Genomic DNA, 21293 nt, shown 5'->3' on the forward strand with positions numbered 1-21293 from the left:
TCTTTCTTTCTTTCTTTCTTTCTTTCTTTCTTTCTTTCTTTCTTTCTCTCTCTCTCTTTCTTTCTCTCTTTCTTTCTTTTTCTTTTTTTTTTTTTCAATTTTTGGATTCACACAGAGCCAGGTCTCCACACAGAAGTAGGGGTGCTATGTGAGTGTTCCCCGTGATGACTTCTTGGTACTGGGCAACATTGGGCCATGCTTGAATGAGTGGCAAGGCTTGTGTGGGAGGCTATGTGGGTGACCATAAAGCAGGCCAGGGGAAGTGGAGGCAGGGACTGGTTGAGAAGGAGAGGGAAGCACTCCCTGAGGTAAAGAAAATGGAGAGCTGTGTATATGATGTCCTGTATAAAGGGACATGAATGCTGGTGAGCTGGTCGAGTTATGTATATATTTATCTATCTATTTTTATTGCTTAAAAAATATAAAAAACAAAATAAATAAGCAACAAATAATGTAATAATAAGTAAATAATAAAATAAGCAATAAACAAATAATACAATAATAAAAATAAATAAATAAATCTGGGAAGAGGGAATCTTAATTGAGAAGATGCCTCCATAAGATTGGCCTTAGAGGCAAGCTTCTAAGGTATTGACTTATGTGATAATTGATGTAGGAGGGCCCAGCTCAAACCACAGGCAGTGCCATTTATTCTTGGGCAGTTGTACAAGAAAGCAGGCTGAACAAGCCATGATGATCAAGCCAGTAAGCAGCATTCCTCTATGGTCTCTGCATCAGCTCCTGCCTCCAGGTTCCTGCCCTGACTTCCATACTTCCGTAATGGAGTATGTGACCTGACAGTTATAAGCTGAAATAAACCCTTTCCTCCCCAGGTTGCTTTTGATCATGGCATTTTCTCACAGCAATAGAAACCCTAACTAGGACCAATAGGGACATGCCTTTTTTGGGGACAACTTGGCTTCTTCCATTCCATCCAAGCCCATTATAAGTACTTTGCATGGGCTAAGCTTTGGAGGCAGAGCAGACACCGTTAGGTTGGAGATGAAGCCACAAAATTGAGCTCAGGGAGCAACTAATTTACTGACCTACTTTCTTTGAGGCACTTGAAGATGGTGGGCCTGAGTTTTACCCTGCCTCCCAGCTCCAACCTGTAGGAGCAAGTAGAAGAGCTGGGGCATTGGTCTATGGATTCTGTACTGGCAGAGCTCTTGGCTCATAGTGACTTATAGGAGTCTCGGTGGGTGAAATGGCAAGTCTTCTTAAGGCCAGGAAGTGCTCTAATTGTTTGGAATTGGATATGTGGAATTGACGAAATTGGATATGAGGGAATTGATGGTGTTTGGACTGTAGACATTTGGACTCTTAGGGCTTGGCCCTCAGCCTTCAGTGGAAAGAGAAAAGATGCAGAAGAGAGAGTATGTAGCTTTCTGGTCCAGAATGGATGTAGCCCTGCTCATCAGGAGTAGAATTACACTAGTTAAAAGTGAATGATGAGAGTTGGTAAACTGGAGAGTAATTGAGGAGAGGTGCCCCCCCCCCACAATGAAGCCATGTATGAATGGGGGTGTAGGAGAGTTCATTGATAAATCTAAAGCCATATGGCAAATGACCACCCAAGAGACCCAATTGACTAAGTCATTGATTGAGGCCTAATGCATTTTTAATGGTTACCCAGATGCGTTTCCTAATTGCATCACCATGTGTTCCAGAATAAAGCATGAGTCATCCTCCAGTGATGAAGAGCACACAGCTACCAAGCCATCAAGCTCAAGCCACCTCTCCCTTTTATCCAACGTCAGCTACAAAAAGACCCTGAGGCTCACATCAGATCAGCTGGTGAGTACCATGCTGCGTTTCTGGTCCTCAGATCATGGCTAGGTAGAGTTTTAGGCTTTCTTGAAAGTCTGGGGGTTCCTTGCTCCCACTTAACTCTTCTTAGGACCTTTCATATGTCAGCATGCCTGCTGGTGGCCTCACACTTTTCACTTTGGTACCCCGTGTTTCTATCCTGACTTTGTTCAGATGGACCCACTATGTGACTTTGTGTTCTGACTTGCTTTTTTTTTCTTTCTGACCTAGAAGGAGGAGGCAGCTTTGACTGGTTCCATTTATCCTCATTATCAGTGACTGAGAGACTTTGGAATGTCTGAATATGTCTCCCAAGTGTCTTTGTGTTGAGGGAGATGCTTCTTAACTCAAATGCATCTATAAAATTGGTGAAAATCAAGCAGGTGTGATGGGATTTAGGGAACCTTTGGAAACAAAGGATTCTCCCCTCATGTGTGTGTATATGTGTGTGTGTGTGTGAGAGAGAGAGAGAGACAGAGACAGAGAGAGAGACAGAGAGACACAGAGAGAGAGAGAGAGAGATCCCACCCTGGACTTATTTAAAATTGTGGCCATCCAGTGAGCAGACATCTCTGGTTTTCTACAAATAAAGCCTTGTGTATCTATTGTAAGGATTTATGGGGAACAAGGTTTGATAGGATGGTATTTAATGGGGGAAAAGATGACCCCATGGTAGCCGCCTGTAGGGCTCTGGGGGACACTTAGAGCCAACTTGTGGGTCTGTGCAGCCAGCTGCTGTCTCAGAGTATATTAGCAAAGATTGAAGACTGACCAAAGGTAGTTTGTTTTCTGAATTTGGGATGATGTGCTTGGGTCTGGTCTTTTTTTTTTTTATTTTTTTTAATTTAAGGCCTCTTTTTCCAGTATGTGTCATTATGATAATCAATAAAAACACTATTGAGGGAAACATTTTTGCCTATCTTATATCTGTGTCCTCACACCGAGGCCCTTCACATTTCCTGTGCCATGGTTTGGGAGACATGTCGTAGCCAGTCACTTAACTCGGTGTACTGTCTAAGTACTGGATCAGGTGTGCATTACTTTCAGGAGCAGAATGCTTTGTGAAGAATGGGCAGTTGTTTCACAAGTGGGGCCAGAGAGAGCTAGGTTTGACTTATTTTGCCTGTCCAGCCAGAAAGAACTAAAGCCATTAACAGAAGAAAGAGAACTTTGCAGAACTGGGAAAATGGTTTGATTTAAGTGAAGTGTCCTTCTCATGGGATGGAAGCCAAATGACCCTTGAATCCGGACCTGCCCCTGAAGCACACAAATTGTCTGTGTGTTTTCAGAAAAGCTTGAAGTTGAAGAATGGCCCCAATGATGTGGTGTTTAGTGTCACCACCCAATACCAGGGCACCTGTCGCTGTGAAGGCACCATCTACCTGTGGAACTGGGACGATAAAGTCATCATCTCAGACATTGATGGGACCATCACAAGGTGGGTCTGACTGCAGTATGATCTGAAGTCAGCATTCATCTTGTTCTGAGTAACATCGTGGGACCCAGAGTGAGTTTCTGCTGCATTTGGAGCTGCACAGATAGGGGCAACACCTTCACTTCCATAGCTGCCACTAGAGCCCGATGGCTGGTTTATGTTTGAGCATCATCCTCCAACATGGAGAATACTGGAATGGTTAGCAGACCTTCACTTGGGCTTGGCAAACCCAGTCCTCAGCATGATGGCTTACCATAGCCGTACCGTAGTGTTGTCACTTGATTCCATGAGCCTGGGGGGCTTTCTGTTGAGAAAGACATGGCTCTCATTCCTGCTGTTATTTCTTTTTTGTTGTTGTTGTTTTACATTTTTGTGTCCATGCATGTGTGCACATGGGCATGGACCTCAGGGATCCACTTGTGGCAGTCTTTTCTCTCCTCCTGCCATGTGAATGACTGAGATCAAACTCGGGCCACCTGGCTTAGCAGCAAACCATCTTGCCAGCCCCTCATTCTTTTTTTTTTTTTTTTTTTTTTAATAAGAAAGCTTGGTCTTCATGTTGGTTCCCTAGTAAGAGGAGTGGGGTCTGTCTCTGACAAGGACTCTCTTAAATGCTTTTCAATCATTTCCCCCTGGTGGGGCTGCCTTTTCAGGCCTCTTGTGGTAGAGGATTCACCCAGTCCTGATACATCTTAATGTGCTGGGATGGGTGGGTAGGGGCTTTCTTAAAGGGGAGGGGAGGAAGGATATGAAGAAGAAGGAAGGAGGGTAGGACTGGGAGAAAAGGAGGGAAGGGGCTATGATTGGGATGGAGAGTGAATAGATAGATAGATAGATAGGTAGATAGATAGATAGATAGATAGATAGATAGATAGATAGATAGATAGATAGATAGATAATAAAGGTGTGAGTAGTATATTTAAGCCAAATGGGCATTTTAAAAATTTCCTTGCCATAACCTTTTGCTTTTGTTTTCCTTCATCTTTATTTAGATCTGATACTCTTGGTCACATTTTACCCACGCTGGGAAAGGATTGGACTCACCAGGGCATTGCAAAGCTGTACCATAAAGTAAGCCAGTAAGTACAGAGTGCTCTATTCCTACCTGGTAACTGCCAGTTTGTGAACCCCACTCTATATACAGAATCTTTCCCACCAAGCACGGAGTAACTTACAAAGAGGCGGTGTATCACTGCAAAGAGAGGCAATGAAAGGACAGTGATGGTGGAAAATTCTATGTGTACAGTGACTCCTGCTAGCCCCAAAAGGAAGCCTAGGTGAGTCAGAAATAACCAGGAGAAAGAAGGTGGAAGTGGCAGGGGAGGAATGCTGAACACATCTAGATATCAACAAAGGCAATAAGCGTTTACATATAATATTTATAATACAGACTGCATATTTTGAGTAACTAGAGATCATGCACCTTTATGGGAAGGCTGCTATGAAGTTTGGCCTCCAGAAGTTGAAGCTGGTAAGGATTTAATCACCTTGCTGCCACCCCCCCCCCCAGGCTGGGTGGGTGATTCCTCCTGCCCACAGCCTCCTGTGGCTGGTCTATGGTTTTAGAGGTGCTAATAGTCTTTGTGACACTGAGAATTGCATCTGTTTATAGCTGAAGGAACACCCCTGCAAGGTCAGGATACCAAGTAATTCCTGGACAAGGTGGGAAGGGGTTATTACATTGAGTAGACATTGTTTAGGACATAGTGAAGGGTTGACTAGGTCCCACTGGCTGGAGGTGTCTCAGGTGGTTTCAGTGACAAGGTAGCAGCCGAGCTGTCTTCATGGATGAGCAGGGCTCCACAAGAAGCTCTCCTTGGTTGGGTGTAGACATGGGAAGAGAGGTTGAGTCAGTGCATGATAGTCTTACGTGGGCAGGTGAAGAATGAATCCAGAGAGGAGGGTGGGAAACAGGCTGTGGAAGGCCCGGGAGACCAGGCTAAGATTGAGCCTGGGCTTGACACAGAGCTTGCTTCCTCAGGTGGCAGGTAAGATTGCTTTCCCCCGGCATTAAAAATGAGACCAAAATCCTTTCTCTCCACAACAGCGGTTCTCACCGAGAGTATCCCTGGGTCCTCCATCCCATGCATTTAATATACAGTAGTATCCAGATGCTTAGTTTTGAGACAGGGTCTTACTATACAGCCCAGACTCATCTGGAACTCACAGTCTCCCTACTTCTGTCTCCTACACGCTAACACTTCAGGTACGAGTGACCATTCATTCTTCCGGGCATTTTTAATTGTCATCAATACTGTGTGCTATGGGCACCCAGAGATTGGAAGCTGGGGATGCTGTCCTTATCACTCAGTATATCACTGTAGGTATCTTACATTTATCTGGTGCAACCAAGACAACTGTGTTGAAGACTGTCATGGATAGGGTTTCTACTACTGTGGAGAGATACCATGTGGTATACCATGACCACAGTAACTCTTTTTGTTTTCTTTTTTTCCTCTTATTTTTTATTTAAATTTATATTTTTATAATTTATTCATTTTACATCCCGATTGTAGCCCCCTCCCTAGTCTCTTTCCGATCCCATCCTTTCTTCCTCTTCCCCCATCTCCTTCCCCTAGTCCTTAGAACAGGGGAGCCCTCCTTTCCTACCAACTGACCCCAGCCTATTAAGTCTCATCAGGATGGCTATACCCTCTTCCTCTGTGGCCTGGCAAGGCCACCCTGCCAGGGGAAGGTCGTCAAAGAGGTAGCAGCAGAGTCCATGTCAGAGACAGGCCCTGCTCCCCTTACCAGGGAATCCACATGGAGACTGAGCTGCCTATTGGCTACATCTGAGCAGAGGGTTTTCGCCCTCTCCATGCATGGTCCTTGCTTGGTACATCAATTTCTGTAGGGGCCCCTGGGCCCAGATTTGTTGGCTCTGTTGGTCTCTTTGTGGAGCTCCTGTCCCTTCCTGGTTCTTCTATTCCCGAACTTTTCCATACAACTCCCTGCACTCTGCCCAAAGTTTGGCTGGGCCACAGCAACTGTTATAAAGGAAAACATGTAATTGGGGCTGGCTTACAGTTTTAGACGTTTAGTGCATTATTGTCGTGGTGGGAAACACAGTGGCAGTGTGCAGGCAGACATGGTGCTGGAGAAGATGCTGAGAGTTGTATATCTTGATCTGTAGGCAGCAGAAGTGAATGCCACACTAGGCCTAGCTTGAGCTTCTGAGATCTCAAAGCCCACCTCCACAGTGACACACTTCCTCCAACAAGGCCACACCTCATAATAGTGCCGCTCTCTAAGGGCCGGTGGGAGTGCATTTTTATTCAGACCACCACAAGTCTAAATTTAGACCACCCACTCTAAATGCTTGTCTTGGAAAATTTGATGGTGATAAATCATTTAAAACTATTTAAGTCTAATTGTGAGGTTTGAAATTAAAATTTTTTTTTATCATGTCGTGTGTGTGTGTTTGTGTGTTTGTATACACGTGCGCACATGTAAGTTTGTGTGTGTGGCATGCCACAGGCTGAAGTGGAGGCGAGAGGACAGACAGCTTTCAGGAGTTGCCTTCTATACTCTAAGGACAGGGCCAAGCTCAGCCCCATGGGCACCTCTGGCCATCGTGGTCTGTCTGGAAGGCTGGGAGCATGCAGCTGAGGGGTGCTGGGGAAAGCCTCAGACTTTACAGAGGCGTGGGCTGGACAGTCTGGTGTTGCCCTTCTCAGTGGTGGGCACCCCTCCCCCTCCCAGGTATGTCCCTCCATTGCCCTGCTCATCAAGGCAAGGGTTCCACAAACACTGTGCCACTGCAGTGTGGTGTGGTCTGGTTTGCAGAACAGGCGAATGGTGGCTTACTGTAAGGGAGTGCTACCCCAGCTAAGACTTGGAGAGCTAGGCTGCGATGCAGTGAGAGACTCTCTCGTGTGGACCCCTTGCAGCTGTGCCTTTCTTCATAGGGTAGATGGAGTTTAGGGTTTGGGACGCCGAAAAGTTTTATCCCATAACTGTATTCAAGGTGGATGGGTTGTGTCTTCCAGGAATGGCTACAAGTTTCTCTACTGTTCAGCTCGTGCCATTGGCATGGCAGACATGACGAGGGGCTACTTGCACTGGGTCAACGAGAGGGGCACGGTGCTGCCACAGGGGCCGCTTCTGCTCAGCCCAAGCAGCCTTTTCTCCGCCTTGCACAGGTACTGTCCAGCCAGCCGACGCCCATGCACTGACCTGCCGGGCCGGCTTTGTTCTTTCTCTTTCTCATCCCAAGTTTAACAGAATGAATAGCCTTTTGGGCTGGAGAGATGGCTCAACTGGTAAATGCTCTTGCCTTGCAAGCGTGAAGAGGGATTTGAACCCCTGAAGCCATGTGTGTATATTACATTCATTAAAGATTCCTCACACAAGGCACCAAAATACAGTCTCTTTGAACACATTACTAATAAGTTCTGTGTCACCAATAATGCGTCAGTATCATATTTATGAAAGAAATCAAAGCACTTCCTCTCGGTGTCATCTAACCAAGAACGATCCCAGATTTGAATTCTCTACTTCCTTCTCCCTTTGTCTCCTGTCGTCTTGCCTGTCTGTCTCATGTGTGAGTCTGTGCCTGCCTGACTTGTGACTCTGTCCCTAACCCAGGTGTCTGCCCTGTCTTCCTTGCACAGCGTAGAAAGCACCACACGAGGAAGGAAAGAGGGACACTTTACAGAAATGTCTGACAGAGCTTTACAAGGGATTGTCACGGGCTCCAGCTGACCGCGACTGACCCAAGAACATCTCATTGCTTATTAAGCAATATCCAAATGTGCTCAACATTTATGGTGGAGATTCATTTTATAAATTTTTCAGCCTCTGTTTTTGCTGTGTTTAGGAATTATTATCATAACATACAAATGCACATGTGCTACTCTGGGTCAGGGACATGGAAAAGTACATAAATTAAGATTACAGCTCTTCACTAGCTTCGGATGCAGGCAGGGTCGATGGTTACCTTGTTCTCTTAAAAGCAGGCCCAGCAAACAGGCCGAGTGCACAGTAGAACGGCAGACTAAAGTCTTAAGTGACCTAACTGGCTGTGGGGTCCAGCAAAAGTTCCAGTGTCTTAGAATGTAAGAGCTGTTGACCTAATACTACATATCCCATGTAAAAGAAGGGTGTGCTGGCAGAGACAGCTGGAATCCTGGGGCCTCACTGGTCAGTCAGCCTTGCCTATCCCAGACCAGTGAGAAACTCTGGAAAACAGAATATGTCGATAGCACCTGTGGAGTGGCACCTGAGGCTGGCCTCTGGCCTCCACACTTTCCGTGTACCCACAAAGACGTGCATGCATGCACACGCACCAGCCCCGTAGCTGGCCGTCTCTGCACAACATCCTAGTCCTAGCTTCCCTCCCCCCCTCAGGAGCGTCCAGGCTCTGTCAGACCCGCTGCTCTACTGCGTGGCTTTTAGAGCCCAGTTTCTGTTAGAACCAAAGGCCTGTTAATGATTTTATAAAAATGCAGTGAATCTAGAGACCAGTTATTAATAGCTCATTGTACTATAATCATCCAATTCAGGAATCTGGTCTGTCTCTTTATTTCGTTTAAGCTTTTCTTCCCTATTATTATGTCAGTGAGTTTTTATAATTTTAACCAACAAGGCTCATCTTCTCTTTGTTAGGTATGTGTCTAGATTCTTGATGTTTAAAAATTTTGTTAAAAAATACTGTTTATGTGATATTTTCACCTGTTTCTGATGCAAGAAAACCCACTGACTTTTGTGTATTGCTTTTTGTTTATTGACTTGTAATAATCTCCCTAACTTCTTGTTATATTGTTAATTTATGCCCACCCTCTGTATATGTGTTTAAGCTCCTGGGACCTGTGAGATATATCAGTGTGAAGGGTGCTTGCTCTAAGCCCGATGACCTGAATTTGATCCCTGGGAACCCACACAGTGGGGAAAAATGATTCCTTTAAGTTTTCTTATGGTCTCTATGTGATATGAATGTGTGCATGCATGTGTGCTCACACAAATAAATATAATTAAGTAAACACATAAATACATAAAGAACCCCTAAATTCTATTTTTTTAAAAGCTTTTATTTACCTTTTTTTTTTTTTTTTTTTTTTTTTCTGTGGTTCTCCGGCTAGTATCAGAAGCCCGATACTGAACTGCAATGGCTCTGGAGACTGTTGTTTTACTACCTGTAGGATGTTTGCAGAAGAACCTTATGGGAGTTTCTCACCATTGTAGCCCAGTTTTGGGCTGGAACTCACTATGTAGACCATGCTAATGCCTGATTTTCTTTGCCACTCTCCTGCCTCTGCCTGGCCCCACACCCCAGTTCTGGGGTTACAGGTGTCGGCCACCATTTTTCTATTCTTTTTCCCCCCTTTTATTTATTAGTTTAATCTTTTCACAGCCTGATCTGAACCCCTCCCTCCTCTCCTTCCAGTCCTGCCCTCACATCCCCTTCCCTCTGTTCCTCCTCCTCCCTTTTCTCAGAGAAGGGGAGGTCCCAAAGGGGTACCAGCCCACCCAGGCACCTTAAGTCACAGCAGGGCTAAGCGCATCCTCTCCCACTGATGTAAGAATTTTTGTCCCGGGGCTGGAGAGATGGCTCAACAGTTAAAAGCATGTTGCTGCTCTTGCAGAGGGCATACCTGCTTCCCTGTAATGACCCTACCTCCCTACATTGCCTCCCCTTGCATTTATAAATGTCCTTGGAACTTTGCCTGTGTATTCACCAGTGACTCTGGTCCATGCTAACATAAACTTTTGTTTCTGAGGTTACACCTTGGCTGTGGCTGGTCCTTTCCGTTTTTCTTGTACTGAGAGTGAGGTTCATTCTGAGTTGTTTTTTTGGCTGCTGGGCCAACTTTATAGTTTGCACATTGAAAACTAGTTTAAATTTTTCAATTACTTTTTAATTTACTCTGTGTGTGTATGTGCATGCGTCATGGTGTGTGTGTGCAGAAGTCAGAGGCCAACATGCAAGAGTAAGTTCTCTCCTGCTTCCCAGTGGGTTCTGGGGACTCCACCCAGGCCGCCACTAAGCAGCTTTGCTGACCCTCAAACCACTTCAATGCAAACAAGGCTTAAGTCCTCTTATGCTGACCAGCTACTTATTTGTTTGTTTTAATAGAGAAGTGATTGAAAAGAAGCCAGAAAAGTTCAAAGTCCAGTGTTTGACAGACATCAAAAACCTGTTTTTCCCAAACACAGAACCCTTCTATGCTGCCTTTGGGAACCGGCCTGCTGTAAGTACCCGAGGGGTCAATGGAGCCAGACATTGCACTTGGTGCCAGTTTCCACAGAGGCCTGGCCGAGGAGTCCCCATAAAGCAACCTCATCCTAAGGCAGAGCAGTTAAAAGTCATGTCACCATGGCCTCTGGTCTTCTTTGAAGGCTGGCTAGTAATTTTGAAGCCACCAACTTGCAATTGCACGTTCGTTAAGTTAGTAAAATGAGGGCACCGAAGGTGCTGGGTCCTTCTTAGCAGGTGTGGCCATCACTGCTTGACCACAGTATTGGCTGCAACACCTCCAGCCCTGAAGCATATAATGAAATCTCCCTGGCTGAAGGAAATGTGTGAGATGGTGCGCGTGAACCCAGGAAGGTTCAGTTTGAAGCCCGTAGCAAAGACTCATGGGAGGCAGGAGTGTTCGCAGAGGTCGTGTATGTGACCCATGCTTGCTAGAAGGTTCTGTAGTTTATAGACTAGAGCTGTGGCAGATTTAAAACCTGTGGCAGATTTTTTATGAAATGAGAAACTAACGGGTGAGAAAATAAGCCCGAGGAATGCCAACCAGGCTGACATTAGCTCAGGTCCTGAAGAGTTGAAGGAGCTGAGGCCCAGGGAGAAAAGCTAGCTGAGCGTGACCCCATCCCGCCAAGATGGCGTGTACTGCTTTGTACAGTGAGCTCTCCGTGGCCCCTGACGTGTTAAACCTCTTCTAAACACAGGATGTGTATTCCTACAAGCAAGTGGGAGTGTCCCTGAACAGGATCTTCACTGTCAACCCCAAGGGTGAGCTGGTGCAGGAGCATGCCAAGACCAACATCAGCTCGTGAGTATTATGGGCTGACCCACCACTGTCCCAAAGCCACATCATCATCCATTGCAGACCCTTATAGCCACTTCTTCCTTTGTTTTGATCATATAGGAGTGTGTGTGTGGACACGTGCGTGCAGTACACGTACTTGTATGTGCTCATATCTATGGTGGCCAGAGGGCAGTGTCCGGTGTCTTCCCTAATCACTCTTACCTATTTTTTGAGACAGGGTTTCTCACTGAACTTGGGGCTCACCCATTTCTGAGTGGCCAGTGAGCTTCAGAGAACTTCCTGTCTCCAGCGCCCCAGCACTGGGGTCGAGTGTGTGTACAATACCTGGCCGTTTATGTGGATGTTAAAAATCTTAAGTTCTCATGCCTTCAGGAAGAGCAGTTTATCAGCGGAGCCTTCTCCCCAGCCCCTGTTTTCGTCCTTAATTCCCCTAAAAATAGAGTTCAGCCCCACGTCATTAGTCTCTAGCTTAGTTTTTGGACAGTTAGAACGGAGTCAGCTCCCTCGGGGAGCCATATGCAGAATGGAACTGAACGAGTTTAGAAGCCAGGCATTCAGTTGGCCAAGTTAGAATGTCAATTAGAAATGTAACCCAAGTGGACCATTGGAAAACACATTCTTCCCCATGCTACTGGGGCTAGAGCCCAGGCCTTGGGCCTGCTAGGCGAGCACTGTATTCTATAGGGGTGACCCTCTCAGCCCCCTGGCTTACTGGGTGTGCTTTGCTTTGTTTGAGACAGGATCTTGCCGTGGAGTCCAGGCTGGCCTTGAACTTTGCACACCTGCTTTAGTCTCCCTAGTAGTGGGACTGATTTCAGGTGTACACTACCACAACTGGCTGGTTTGCTGCGTTGAGTGAGGCATAGTGGCACAGATAGCACTGCCCTTGGCTCGGCCTCATCTCACGTGGGTTTCTCACTTTGTTAGCCCTACTGGATACTTCAGCCTAGGCAGATACTGCCACTCTGCCTTGTCCACTGTGGAGGATGTGTATCTTTTAGTTTAATCGGTACAAAACTGGAAAATAGCCTCTGCCTTGCATGATCCCAACACTGTCATAAGCTGGAGAGTTGGATCTGGGGAGCTGGATGTAAGGTTCCTCCTGGTGTTTGCAAGTTTTCCTCAGGTGCTTTTGGAGCTGGGCATGGTCATGACTCGAGCTTGTAATCCCTGAACTCTGGAAAAGCAGAGACAGGAGGATTGCTGTAGGTTTAAGGCCAGCCTGGATTTCTGAGTGAGATTACCAGGGCAGTTTCTCACTTTGAAGATGGCCATTTTTATTTTTTTTTGCAACCGGACTAGAGTCCAGTTTGACTAGAGCAGTTCCAGATGTGAGGGAGCCCTGGCTTCCTGGTCAGGCCCTCAAGCATCTCTCTAGGTGTGGGGAGAGGAGATGGAGACCACACCCTCCTACCCTGCAGCAGGTGAGTTGGGGCCCTTTCACCTGGTCTGTGATGACACAGCTTTTCTGAAATGAATCCTCTGTCTTCAGGAAGCATGCATACCAAGGCCCAGAACTTGGCATGACCTTTTCTTTTTAATTATTATTAATGCACGTGTGTGCGTGCGTGCACAGGTATGTACATGTGTGTGTCATCCTGTGCATGTGGAGGTGCTGTGGAGGCCATTTTTTGTGTCCACTTCTATGTGGGCTCCAGGGATTAGGCCACTAGACCTTTGAGACAAGCTGCTCTTTACTGGCTGAGCTATCTTGCGAGCGCTTGGGTATGACCAGTTCTAGTCAAGCAGCTGCTATCCCTCGGAGGCTGGATGATCTGGAACATCTTTAAGTGAGGCCCCACTGTGTAGAGCACTAAGTTCTGGGCTTTCTCCAAGTATAGTCAGGGAATGTGCTGTCCTTGCTCCAGGGAGCCCCATGCCTGGAGGATGGAATGGGCCACCCAGATGGAGCAGGCCCTGTTGCCAGGGCACGTGAGTCTCACCAGCTTGGTTCTGGTGCCTTCCACAGCCTGGCAGAAGACAGCTTTCTGCAGGCAGCCACCCCCCACCCCCAATAGCCACAAACCTCAGGCTAATATGCCTTCCAGTCAGGAGGTATTTTAAAAATTTGTTTGTTTGTTTTAATTTCCAGGAAAGACATAATTCTTGGTGTAATAGTAAGAGAGGCTTCCATACTTTATGCAAGCATGCTGTTTCTCACGAGTCTTTTGGAGGCCATTTATTAAACACACACATACACAGCCTTATTAAATAAGTCATTTCATGCCTCTGAACATGCTAATTCTTGGAGTTTGGATTTCGAAAGCCCCCTTTGGTTCTCAGCATAAGGGAGTGGAGAGGGGCCCGAGGACTGAAACAGGAGTCTAGGCTGTGCAGGAGAGGGCCGGGTGTGTCTAACTCACTGTGTGGAGGAGTTCCAGGCTGACTGACATAAATGCTTTCTTTCTATAGTGCAGGCTGTGGCTAGGCAACATCTTCCTGGGGACAGAGGAAATGCCCTGAAGTAGGGAGTGCAAGAAACCCCTGTGTGGTCCAGCCCCACACACTGTGAAGATGAAGGGGCTGAAGCTCAGGGAGGGCAAGATATTTTCCCAGAGTCACACAGCAAGTAAGGCTGGAGGAGGAGGAGGCCTTAGGCCAGGGACCTTTTCCTGAAGTGTCAGTGATCCGCTGTTGAGTGATGTGTTTGCAGTACATGAATCATTGAGAGTGTTACTCTGTTGTTTCTGATGCTAAGCAAGTGGCACCCTTTTCATTTGCCTTCCTTTACTCTAGGGGAAGTCAGGGTGTAGAGGCATGCAGGCCATTGCCTGAGATCACACAGCTGGAACAGGGCAGAGCTGGTGCCAAATCTGCATTTTGTTAACAACAAGGCCCCGTATCTTTTCACTATGAATGTATTCATCTCTGCTGCTCCAAAGATGTGCTTTGTCTGTGGTACACTTCCCCCTTCATATGCGGCCTCCATGACAGGCAGGACCCCCTGACTGTGCTGGTCTTCCCCTGTCTATCCCGTGTACCTCTGCTCCCACTGTCTGTCCTTCATGCACAGCTGGGCTCTGCATTCGGTCTCCCCTTCTCACTTCCAGTTAATTCATAAAGCTAGAAAGGCTTTAGTCAGGCTGCTCCCTGGGGTTGGGAGAGTGTGCTCCTCCCTGGCCTGAAGTGCATCCCAGAATCTGGCACTGGCCTTCATGTGACTGGTGTGGTCCCCTGGGCAGTGACCCCGCTGTTCTTTTTACCTTCCAGGTATGTGAGGCTCTGCGAAGTGGTAGACCACGTGTTCCCCTTGCTGAAGAGAAGCCATTCCTCCGACTTCCCCTGTTCAGACACTTTCAGTAACTTTACCTTTTGGAGAGAGCCGCTGCCGCCCTTTGAAAACCAGGACGTACATTCAGCCTCAGCTTGATGTGACCAAGCCTTAAAGGATAGGTTGTGGGGACCCTGGAGCTGCTGGGAAGGTTGATCTGCGGCCATCTGCCTAAGAGAGAAGCATTTCTCCCTTGACTCACTCGCCCCCCGGGGGGCGCTCTAAGCATGGAAGGCAGATGGAGGCCGCATCTCATCCCCTAAGCTGCAAGAGGATTGGGTGCACGAGTCGTGTGCAAAGCAGTTCTGTGTCTGGGTTTAACATGCATGATGCTGCACCCTCCAGTCTGTTCCAGCAATTAGTTAATGTGCAATACGGGTGATGACCCCTTAGCAGAGGAGGGCAGGCCACCCAAGAGCCGTCTCCATATCATCGTGCCCGCCACCCTGGGAACTCTGACGTGCACAGTGTTTGGTAGCATAAGGGGCACATTCCCATGACAGTGACACCCATGCCACCTTCCACACACAGGGACAGGCTGTATCCCGAATCTGAGTGCTCTGAAGGGAACCTGGGCCTCGCTGCATCTCGGCCCTGGCCTCGGTGTTTGGCTTTGTAGCCGCTCCCTTTGCAGTATTGCCGACTTAGTATCACTTTGGGTGATAAGCTCTTTAATTGCTTTGGTGAGAGGTGGCCTGTGAGACCGCTGCACCTCTCCCCATTCCTCATAGCTCAAGGCTGGGCTACTTAAGCCTTAACGCACCTGCAGCAGGCATTTTCTTAGCCGTGCCCTGTCTAGCTCTCCATAACTGCAATGCCTTACGTTAGAGCGGCAGTCCCTAAGGCAACGTCTGTGGCGTCTCACCACCTCCTGCGTCCTGCCGCCCAGCAAGGAGGCGCTGCCAATGTGGACTTGAGCAGCGCTTATGCCAAACGAGAACAATGCTGCTAAAGAAACTTTTTTTTTTTTTAAGAAAATGTAGTTTCCAGAATTTAAAACTATTTTCTTTGCAGATATTATTTATTACTTTACTTTAATTGGGCTGCTGTTGTGAGCATCGCAGCCAGACCCTTAGGATTGCAGCTGTCATGAATACATTAAAGGTTAAGTGTGCTAGACAATCCAAAGAGCCTTATTCTGTGTATGTCACACACTGATCTTCTGGAATTTCCGAATCATTAATTTTTCTTAGCTTCCCCCCCGCCCCACACTCAGTCTAAGGGCAGGGGGAAAAACAGTACTAATTTGAGTGATGTTCTTTAAGCTGACAGAGGGTAGTTGTTGAACTGTCCCAGAGAACAATGTGAAAAGCAAAATAAATATTTCGGTAAAAGATTTTGCTTTACTTTGGGAAGTATTATTTTTTTAAAGAGCGTTTAGTCCAGATACTGAAAGACCTTCCTATTTAAATTTTGTTGTTAGAGTCAGAGGAGACAAAAAAAAAAAAAAAAAAAGGGTTGAAAAAAAAGGCAGTAGAATGGACTGTTACTCTTTCTATGAAAGAAAACTCAGAGTCACTGCCATTGTTGTAGTTGTTGGTCTCTGCTTAGGTTGGGTGTAGCTCACAGGAATGGACAATGAAAGCCAGAGGTCATCTGCTGTGGACCACAGGCCAATGGAGAAACGGACTTGAATGTGCAGGTTCCGTTCAGGTAGTAAGGAAAGTAATTAAGCATAGTCCTGCCTTAGGGAGCTCCTGGCTTGTTCTCTAGTGACTTTTAGAGGCCATGTTAACCCTTCTGCCACCGGGATGGTGGTTTTGAGTGTATTTCGATTGCTGTGGACTGTATGAATTCATCAGCCTTGCAGAAGTTCACAGCCTTCTCCCTCATGCCCAGGAGAAGCTTTGAAGTATCCCTTCATCTGTCCTCTGCAGTCCGCATTCTGAGAGCATGCCAGGGCCTGAGCCAGGGTCTGTCTTCCAGAACCAAGACTGGTCTGCAACACACTGTCTCAAACACACAGCAATGCTTCCCCCTGGCTTGGGAATCTAGTTTTGTTATACCTTAAACTTCTACATCACTCTAACCTGAAACAGAGCATACCTTCCACGAAAACCACACTCGAGGATGTGTGCACAAGCCTTGTCCAGGTAGTGATGTGAGCACCCGCCTTGATGCTCCCGTGTGAGATCGGAATGTGAGCTGCACCCAGGTCCACTCAAGTTGCTTATCAGCATATGCAGTATAATGGGTGGGGAGGTGATGGGGCCCACAGGGCCCAAGGGCACATGCTAGGGTGCTATATTGATACCACACATTTCAAAGTTGCTTGTGGAAATGAGTGACTTGCTGCATAGTGACATGTCCTCAAATGGATCACATATGATGAAGGAGAATCCACGTGGTGCATTGCAGAGACATGCTTCTGTTGTCACAGAGACTTCCCCTTTGGATTTCAGGTTTTGATCACTACTGCAATATATTTTATTTACAAGGTTGGCTGTATGTCTGTGAATGCTGGTGCAATGATGAAAATCAATGTATTATTGTGTTGTGCTTGATGAAGAGCTAGAAATTTCTGTAATAAACAAGATGGATGAAAAACTTCTGAAAATCAGACATGATTTTTAATTTTTTTCAAAGATTTATTTATGTATATGAGTGCTCTATTTGCAGGTATGACTATGACAGAAAAGGGCATCAGATCACATTATAGATGGTTGTGAGCCACCATGTGGTTGCTGGGAATTGAACTCAAGACCTCTGAAAGAACAGCCAGTGCTCTTAACCACTGAGCCATCTCTCCAGCCCTAGGCATATGATTTTTTAAATCATTTTTTATAAGTTTTTAAGGTGCTATTATATTTTTTTTCTGATGTGTTATCTTATATGATACTTAGTCCTTTATTTGAAACAAAACAAAACTAACAACCTGGATGTAGGCTAGGGAGATGGCTTAGGCAGTAAAGTACTTATTATGCAGGCATAAGTATCCAAGTTGGTTCCACAGCATCCATGTATGAAGCCAAATGAGACCAGGGCTAGGGAGGTGAGGACAGGTGGCTGCATCCCTGGTACTGGCTCGACAGACAGCCTAGTGGAATCCAGAAGCCCCAGGTCCTGGTGAGAGACCGTTGTCTCGATGAATATGGAGGACTGTCCCTGTGAGGGACAGTACCTGAGGTCCTGGCTGCTGCGTGCATGGGTGTATAAGTGCATACATACCCATCTGAGGATCTGCACCTCAATCCTCCTCATCTGGTCTACCTTCCATCCATAATCCCATGGTACTTGCTTGTATTTTTTCATCTGAGCATTTTCACACCATTATTGAAGTCCTTTCTCTCAGGCTACATGTTTTTTTCTCCTTACTAATCCATCATGGCATCCTTCTTCCTCTTCTCTTCCCATTTTTCTGTCCCTGTGATTCACCCTGTCCTTTATAAGCCTGGGAGCATTAGCCATACCTACCCCATTCTTCCCTGCCCAGGTATAGGCCATTTAATCAACCAAACAGGTATGTCTTAGTTTTTTACAAAACAAGACTAGGTGTAACCAGATCTTGAGGGCCAGTAGCATGCATCAGACCAACCTCCAACAGTGAACTTGTCTGTAGGCCATTCATTCATATGTGTTCTCTCTGCCCTTTGACACCTTACTTCCACAGTGGCACCTGAGGCGCTCCTGTGTCCCCGCAGCTTACACTCCCCATGCGGACAGAACTATTTTGTATGCTTAGACTCTACCAGAGATGAGCTTTGTTCACCTGGGCATTTGAAGTGCTTGGTTTGGTTTCGAAGAGTTAACAGACCTCTGCTTTGCACCAGAGGCCAAGAAGTATGGGAGGCTGGTCTTAGCTATCAGCTTTGGAACACAGCGTGTCCTTTTGTGATAGATAATGCATATGACCCTTGTGCAACAGAGTGGAATTGTCATAGAGGAAAGTTAAAAGAGGCCCAGCTTGAAACAAGCAAGTTCCAGAGCTAAACAGACCCCAGCAGGCCTGTGGTCCCCACATCAGAGCTGAGACCTGCACTCCTATATCGAATCTCACTCTGTCTACCTGTGTTTTCTTATGGCCCCGCAATGTGGACAGCACTGTGTCCATTCCCATGAATTAGGAAAGGCAAATGGTTCCTGGGATTTCTCCCTTTTCCAGTCAGCTTGCACTGTGATCCCATTTTCGCTGGTGAGTTGCAAGGATTACAGGCGACTACTGTATCTATCTGGATTTTGCATGGGTTCTGGGCATCTGAATACTGGTCCTCTCACTTGTGTGGTAAGTGGTTTATTCACTGAGCCATCTTCCCAGCCTCAATTTAATTTAAAGACAAGGTCTCATAAGGATGGCCTGGGACTCAATGTGTAGCCAAAGTTGACTCCGAATTATTATCCTTCTACCCCTCAAGTGCTGGGATTCCAGCTGTGTGCCACTATGACTGGCTTATTTGGTGTTGTGAATTGAACCTGACATGCTAGTGAGCGCTAGGTAAGCACTCTCCCAATTGCCCCACACCTGCAGCTCAGCCTTTACATTTTTAACTCTTCTTTCAACCCTGTAGCATCAAAGAGGATAATTGCTATCACTTACTTGTATAAGCAGGCTTGGTACCGGAAGGAAAGCAGTTATGACCAGTGGAAGCTAGTGGCCACTGGGGGGCACAGTTGGTTCTAGTTTGGCCAAATAGCCTTTCAAAGCAGCCTCTTTGACAAAGGCCTCTCTCTGCCTGTAGTGCCAGGCTTGGAGATCAGCCAGGTTGTAGACTGGCCTTGTGTGGAGGCAGGGAGATTTCTTCAGGAAACCGTTTTAGTACTGATATCCCTGGGATGGGCTCAACCTGAGGCCCAGATCCTCAGGGAGCTTCAGAGGCCAGTCTGTTCAGATTTAAAATCCATTTGTGTGTGTGTGTGTGTGTGTGTGTGTGTGTGTGTGTGTGTGTGTGTGTGGCCTTGAAGGATCAGGGAGTTCCTTAAAAATACAAGTGTTGGGGACCTTACCCTAGACCTACTGACCCCAGCAGTGGGCATGGGCCTCTGAGATACATTTTAATGAGTCCTTATGGGGTTTTGGATGCACACACATGCTTCGGACAATAGCCCAGGCCCGAGCTCACTTCTGCCTTTATCTGGCCAGCTGTGGCATGCCGTCCTCTCAGGACTCACATCTCCTCCACCCCACTTGCCCAAGCAGGAGAACCCTCTGCAAAGAACTTCTCACCTCTTTTTATTAAAGGACCTTGGAGACCCAGCCACAAGTGCTCACTTAAGTCACAAGGTTGGTTACCCTACGACCCTGTGGTAGGAGGCATCCAGTCAGATCTGCCTTCCTGGGAGCATCTCAGATGGGAAGCACAGGCCTGGGAGGAGAGGGCAGGTCTGGCAGCCTGGGCAGAGTGGGAATGCAGGGTAGAGGTGGATGTGCCCAGATTTCTAATGGCCTCTTTCTCCCTGAAATGGTTGGGAGCCTCGAGGAGCCTGTCCCTGTGCCAGCGATCTGTTCACTGGGGCAGGAAGTCCATCCAGCCTGCGTTACTTTTAATGCATTTTGCAAGCGAGTGGCCTCTTCCTGTGACTCGCTCGCTCTGCCTTTTGTGCACCGGAGGTTGTGGTTTGAAGTTTCACTTTGGAAAGTAACCTCCCAGTGCCTCCGCTTTCTCCTGAGGCTGGAACCCCAACCAGTCACATTCATTTTGCAACAAAGAAATGGAAATGGAGGTGCAGTCAGTCATGTTTCTGCTCTGATTATAAAAACATCCTTTTCCGAGATGGTCTGCAGAGCCAAGCTGAGAAAAAATGGTTTATATTTTCAAGTAACACATCCATTTCAGGATGTTGTGCTTTCCTTCCAGAATGTTCTTTGTCTTCTTGATTCATTTTTCAGAGTTATCCTAAAAAACAAATGCAAAAAAACAAAAAACAAAACAAAAAAAACCCCCAAACAACAACAACAAAAAAATCCAAAAAACCAAAACCAGTATTAGCTGATTGGGTCTACTTCCTAGTTGACCAAAAATGACTTAGATCTGGACCAAAGTTTGAGATCTTACTACCTACCGCACAGCATGGGAAGAAATGATGCTAATAGAATTGATTGAATAACAGTGCATTTCAGTTCATGGGCCCTGCACACAAGCATTTCTTAGCCAGTAAGGGTTAAGTGGGCAGATACTACAGAGCAATTCCAATCCCCCCTGCCACCTCCCCCATCTCCGGACCCAAGTTTAAAGATTCATCTTCAAAATGTTGTAGAGCTGGCTACATATTATTACCACAATTATTTGTAAATATTTGTGTGTGTGTGTGTGTGTGTGTGTGTGTGTGTGTGTGTGTGTACCATGATGAGTGTGCCTGGTGCCTGTGGAGGCCAGAAGAGGGGACTGGATTCGCCTGGAACCAGAGTTAATATAAGACTGTGAGTGACCCAGAACATGTGCAGGGAATCAAGCCTGGGTCCTCTGAAACTGCTGAGTGTATTTGCAGCTCAGATTGTTACTGTTATTTTGAGAAGGTTTCATGTGTCCCAGGCTGGTCTGGGTCTGTATCGTGCTGTATGACTGAAGATGGCTTTGACCTTTGGATCCTCATGCTGGCCATCATCTCAATTACAGGCATACATCACAACTCCCAATTTACGTGGTACTGGGAATCAAACTCAGGACCTCATGCATGGTAGTCAAGGACTCTACCAAGTGAGCTATATCCCCAGCTTCAAAATGTTTTGCCGTAATTCATTTTGTGCACAACCCTAAAGCCCAAATGCATTTCACATTAAGTGCAGCTAAAACTGTAGTCGGAGTTCCAATTAGCATTAATGTTAATGAGGCTAAATTTGGGCTCA

The 21293-nt window shown here is 46.6% G+C and overlaps 1 protein-coding gene across 4 annotated transcripts in view; it reads left to right on the forward strand.

The window, feature by feature from the left end:
* The window catches only part of Lpin1 (lipin 1), a 55200-nt gene extending 38121 nt beyond the window's left edge, over nt 1-17079 (forward strand). For all 4 annotated transcript variants that reach the window (XM_055625525.1, XM_055625522.1, XM_055625533.1 and 1 more), the window contains 7 exons: nt 1671-1797; nt 3099-3247; nt 4237-4323; nt 7234-7386; nt 10320-10434; nt 11141-11244; nt 14452-17079. In XM_055625525.1, the coding sequence (XP_055481500.1) occupies nt 1671-1797; nt 3099-3247; nt 4237-4323; nt 7234-7386; nt 10320-10434; nt 11141-11244; nt 14452-14611 (895 nt within the window). In that variant the 3' untranslated portion in view covers nt 14612-17079. The remainder of the gene's footprint in view (nt 1-1670; nt 1798-3098; nt 3248-4236; nt 4324-7233; nt 7387-10319; nt 10435-11140; nt 11245-14451) is intronic.
* The last annotated feature ends 4214 nt before the right edge of the window (nt 17080-21293 follow it).

The sequence above is a fragment of the Psammomys obesus genome, unplaced genomic scaffold (assembly GCF_907164565.1).
Source record: "Psammomys obesus unplaced genomic scaffold, mPsaObe1.curated_primary_1811, whole genome shotgun sequence".
NCBI classification, from domain to species: Eukaryota; Metazoa; Chordata; class Mammalia; order Rodentia; family Muridae; genus Psammomys; species Psammomys obesus.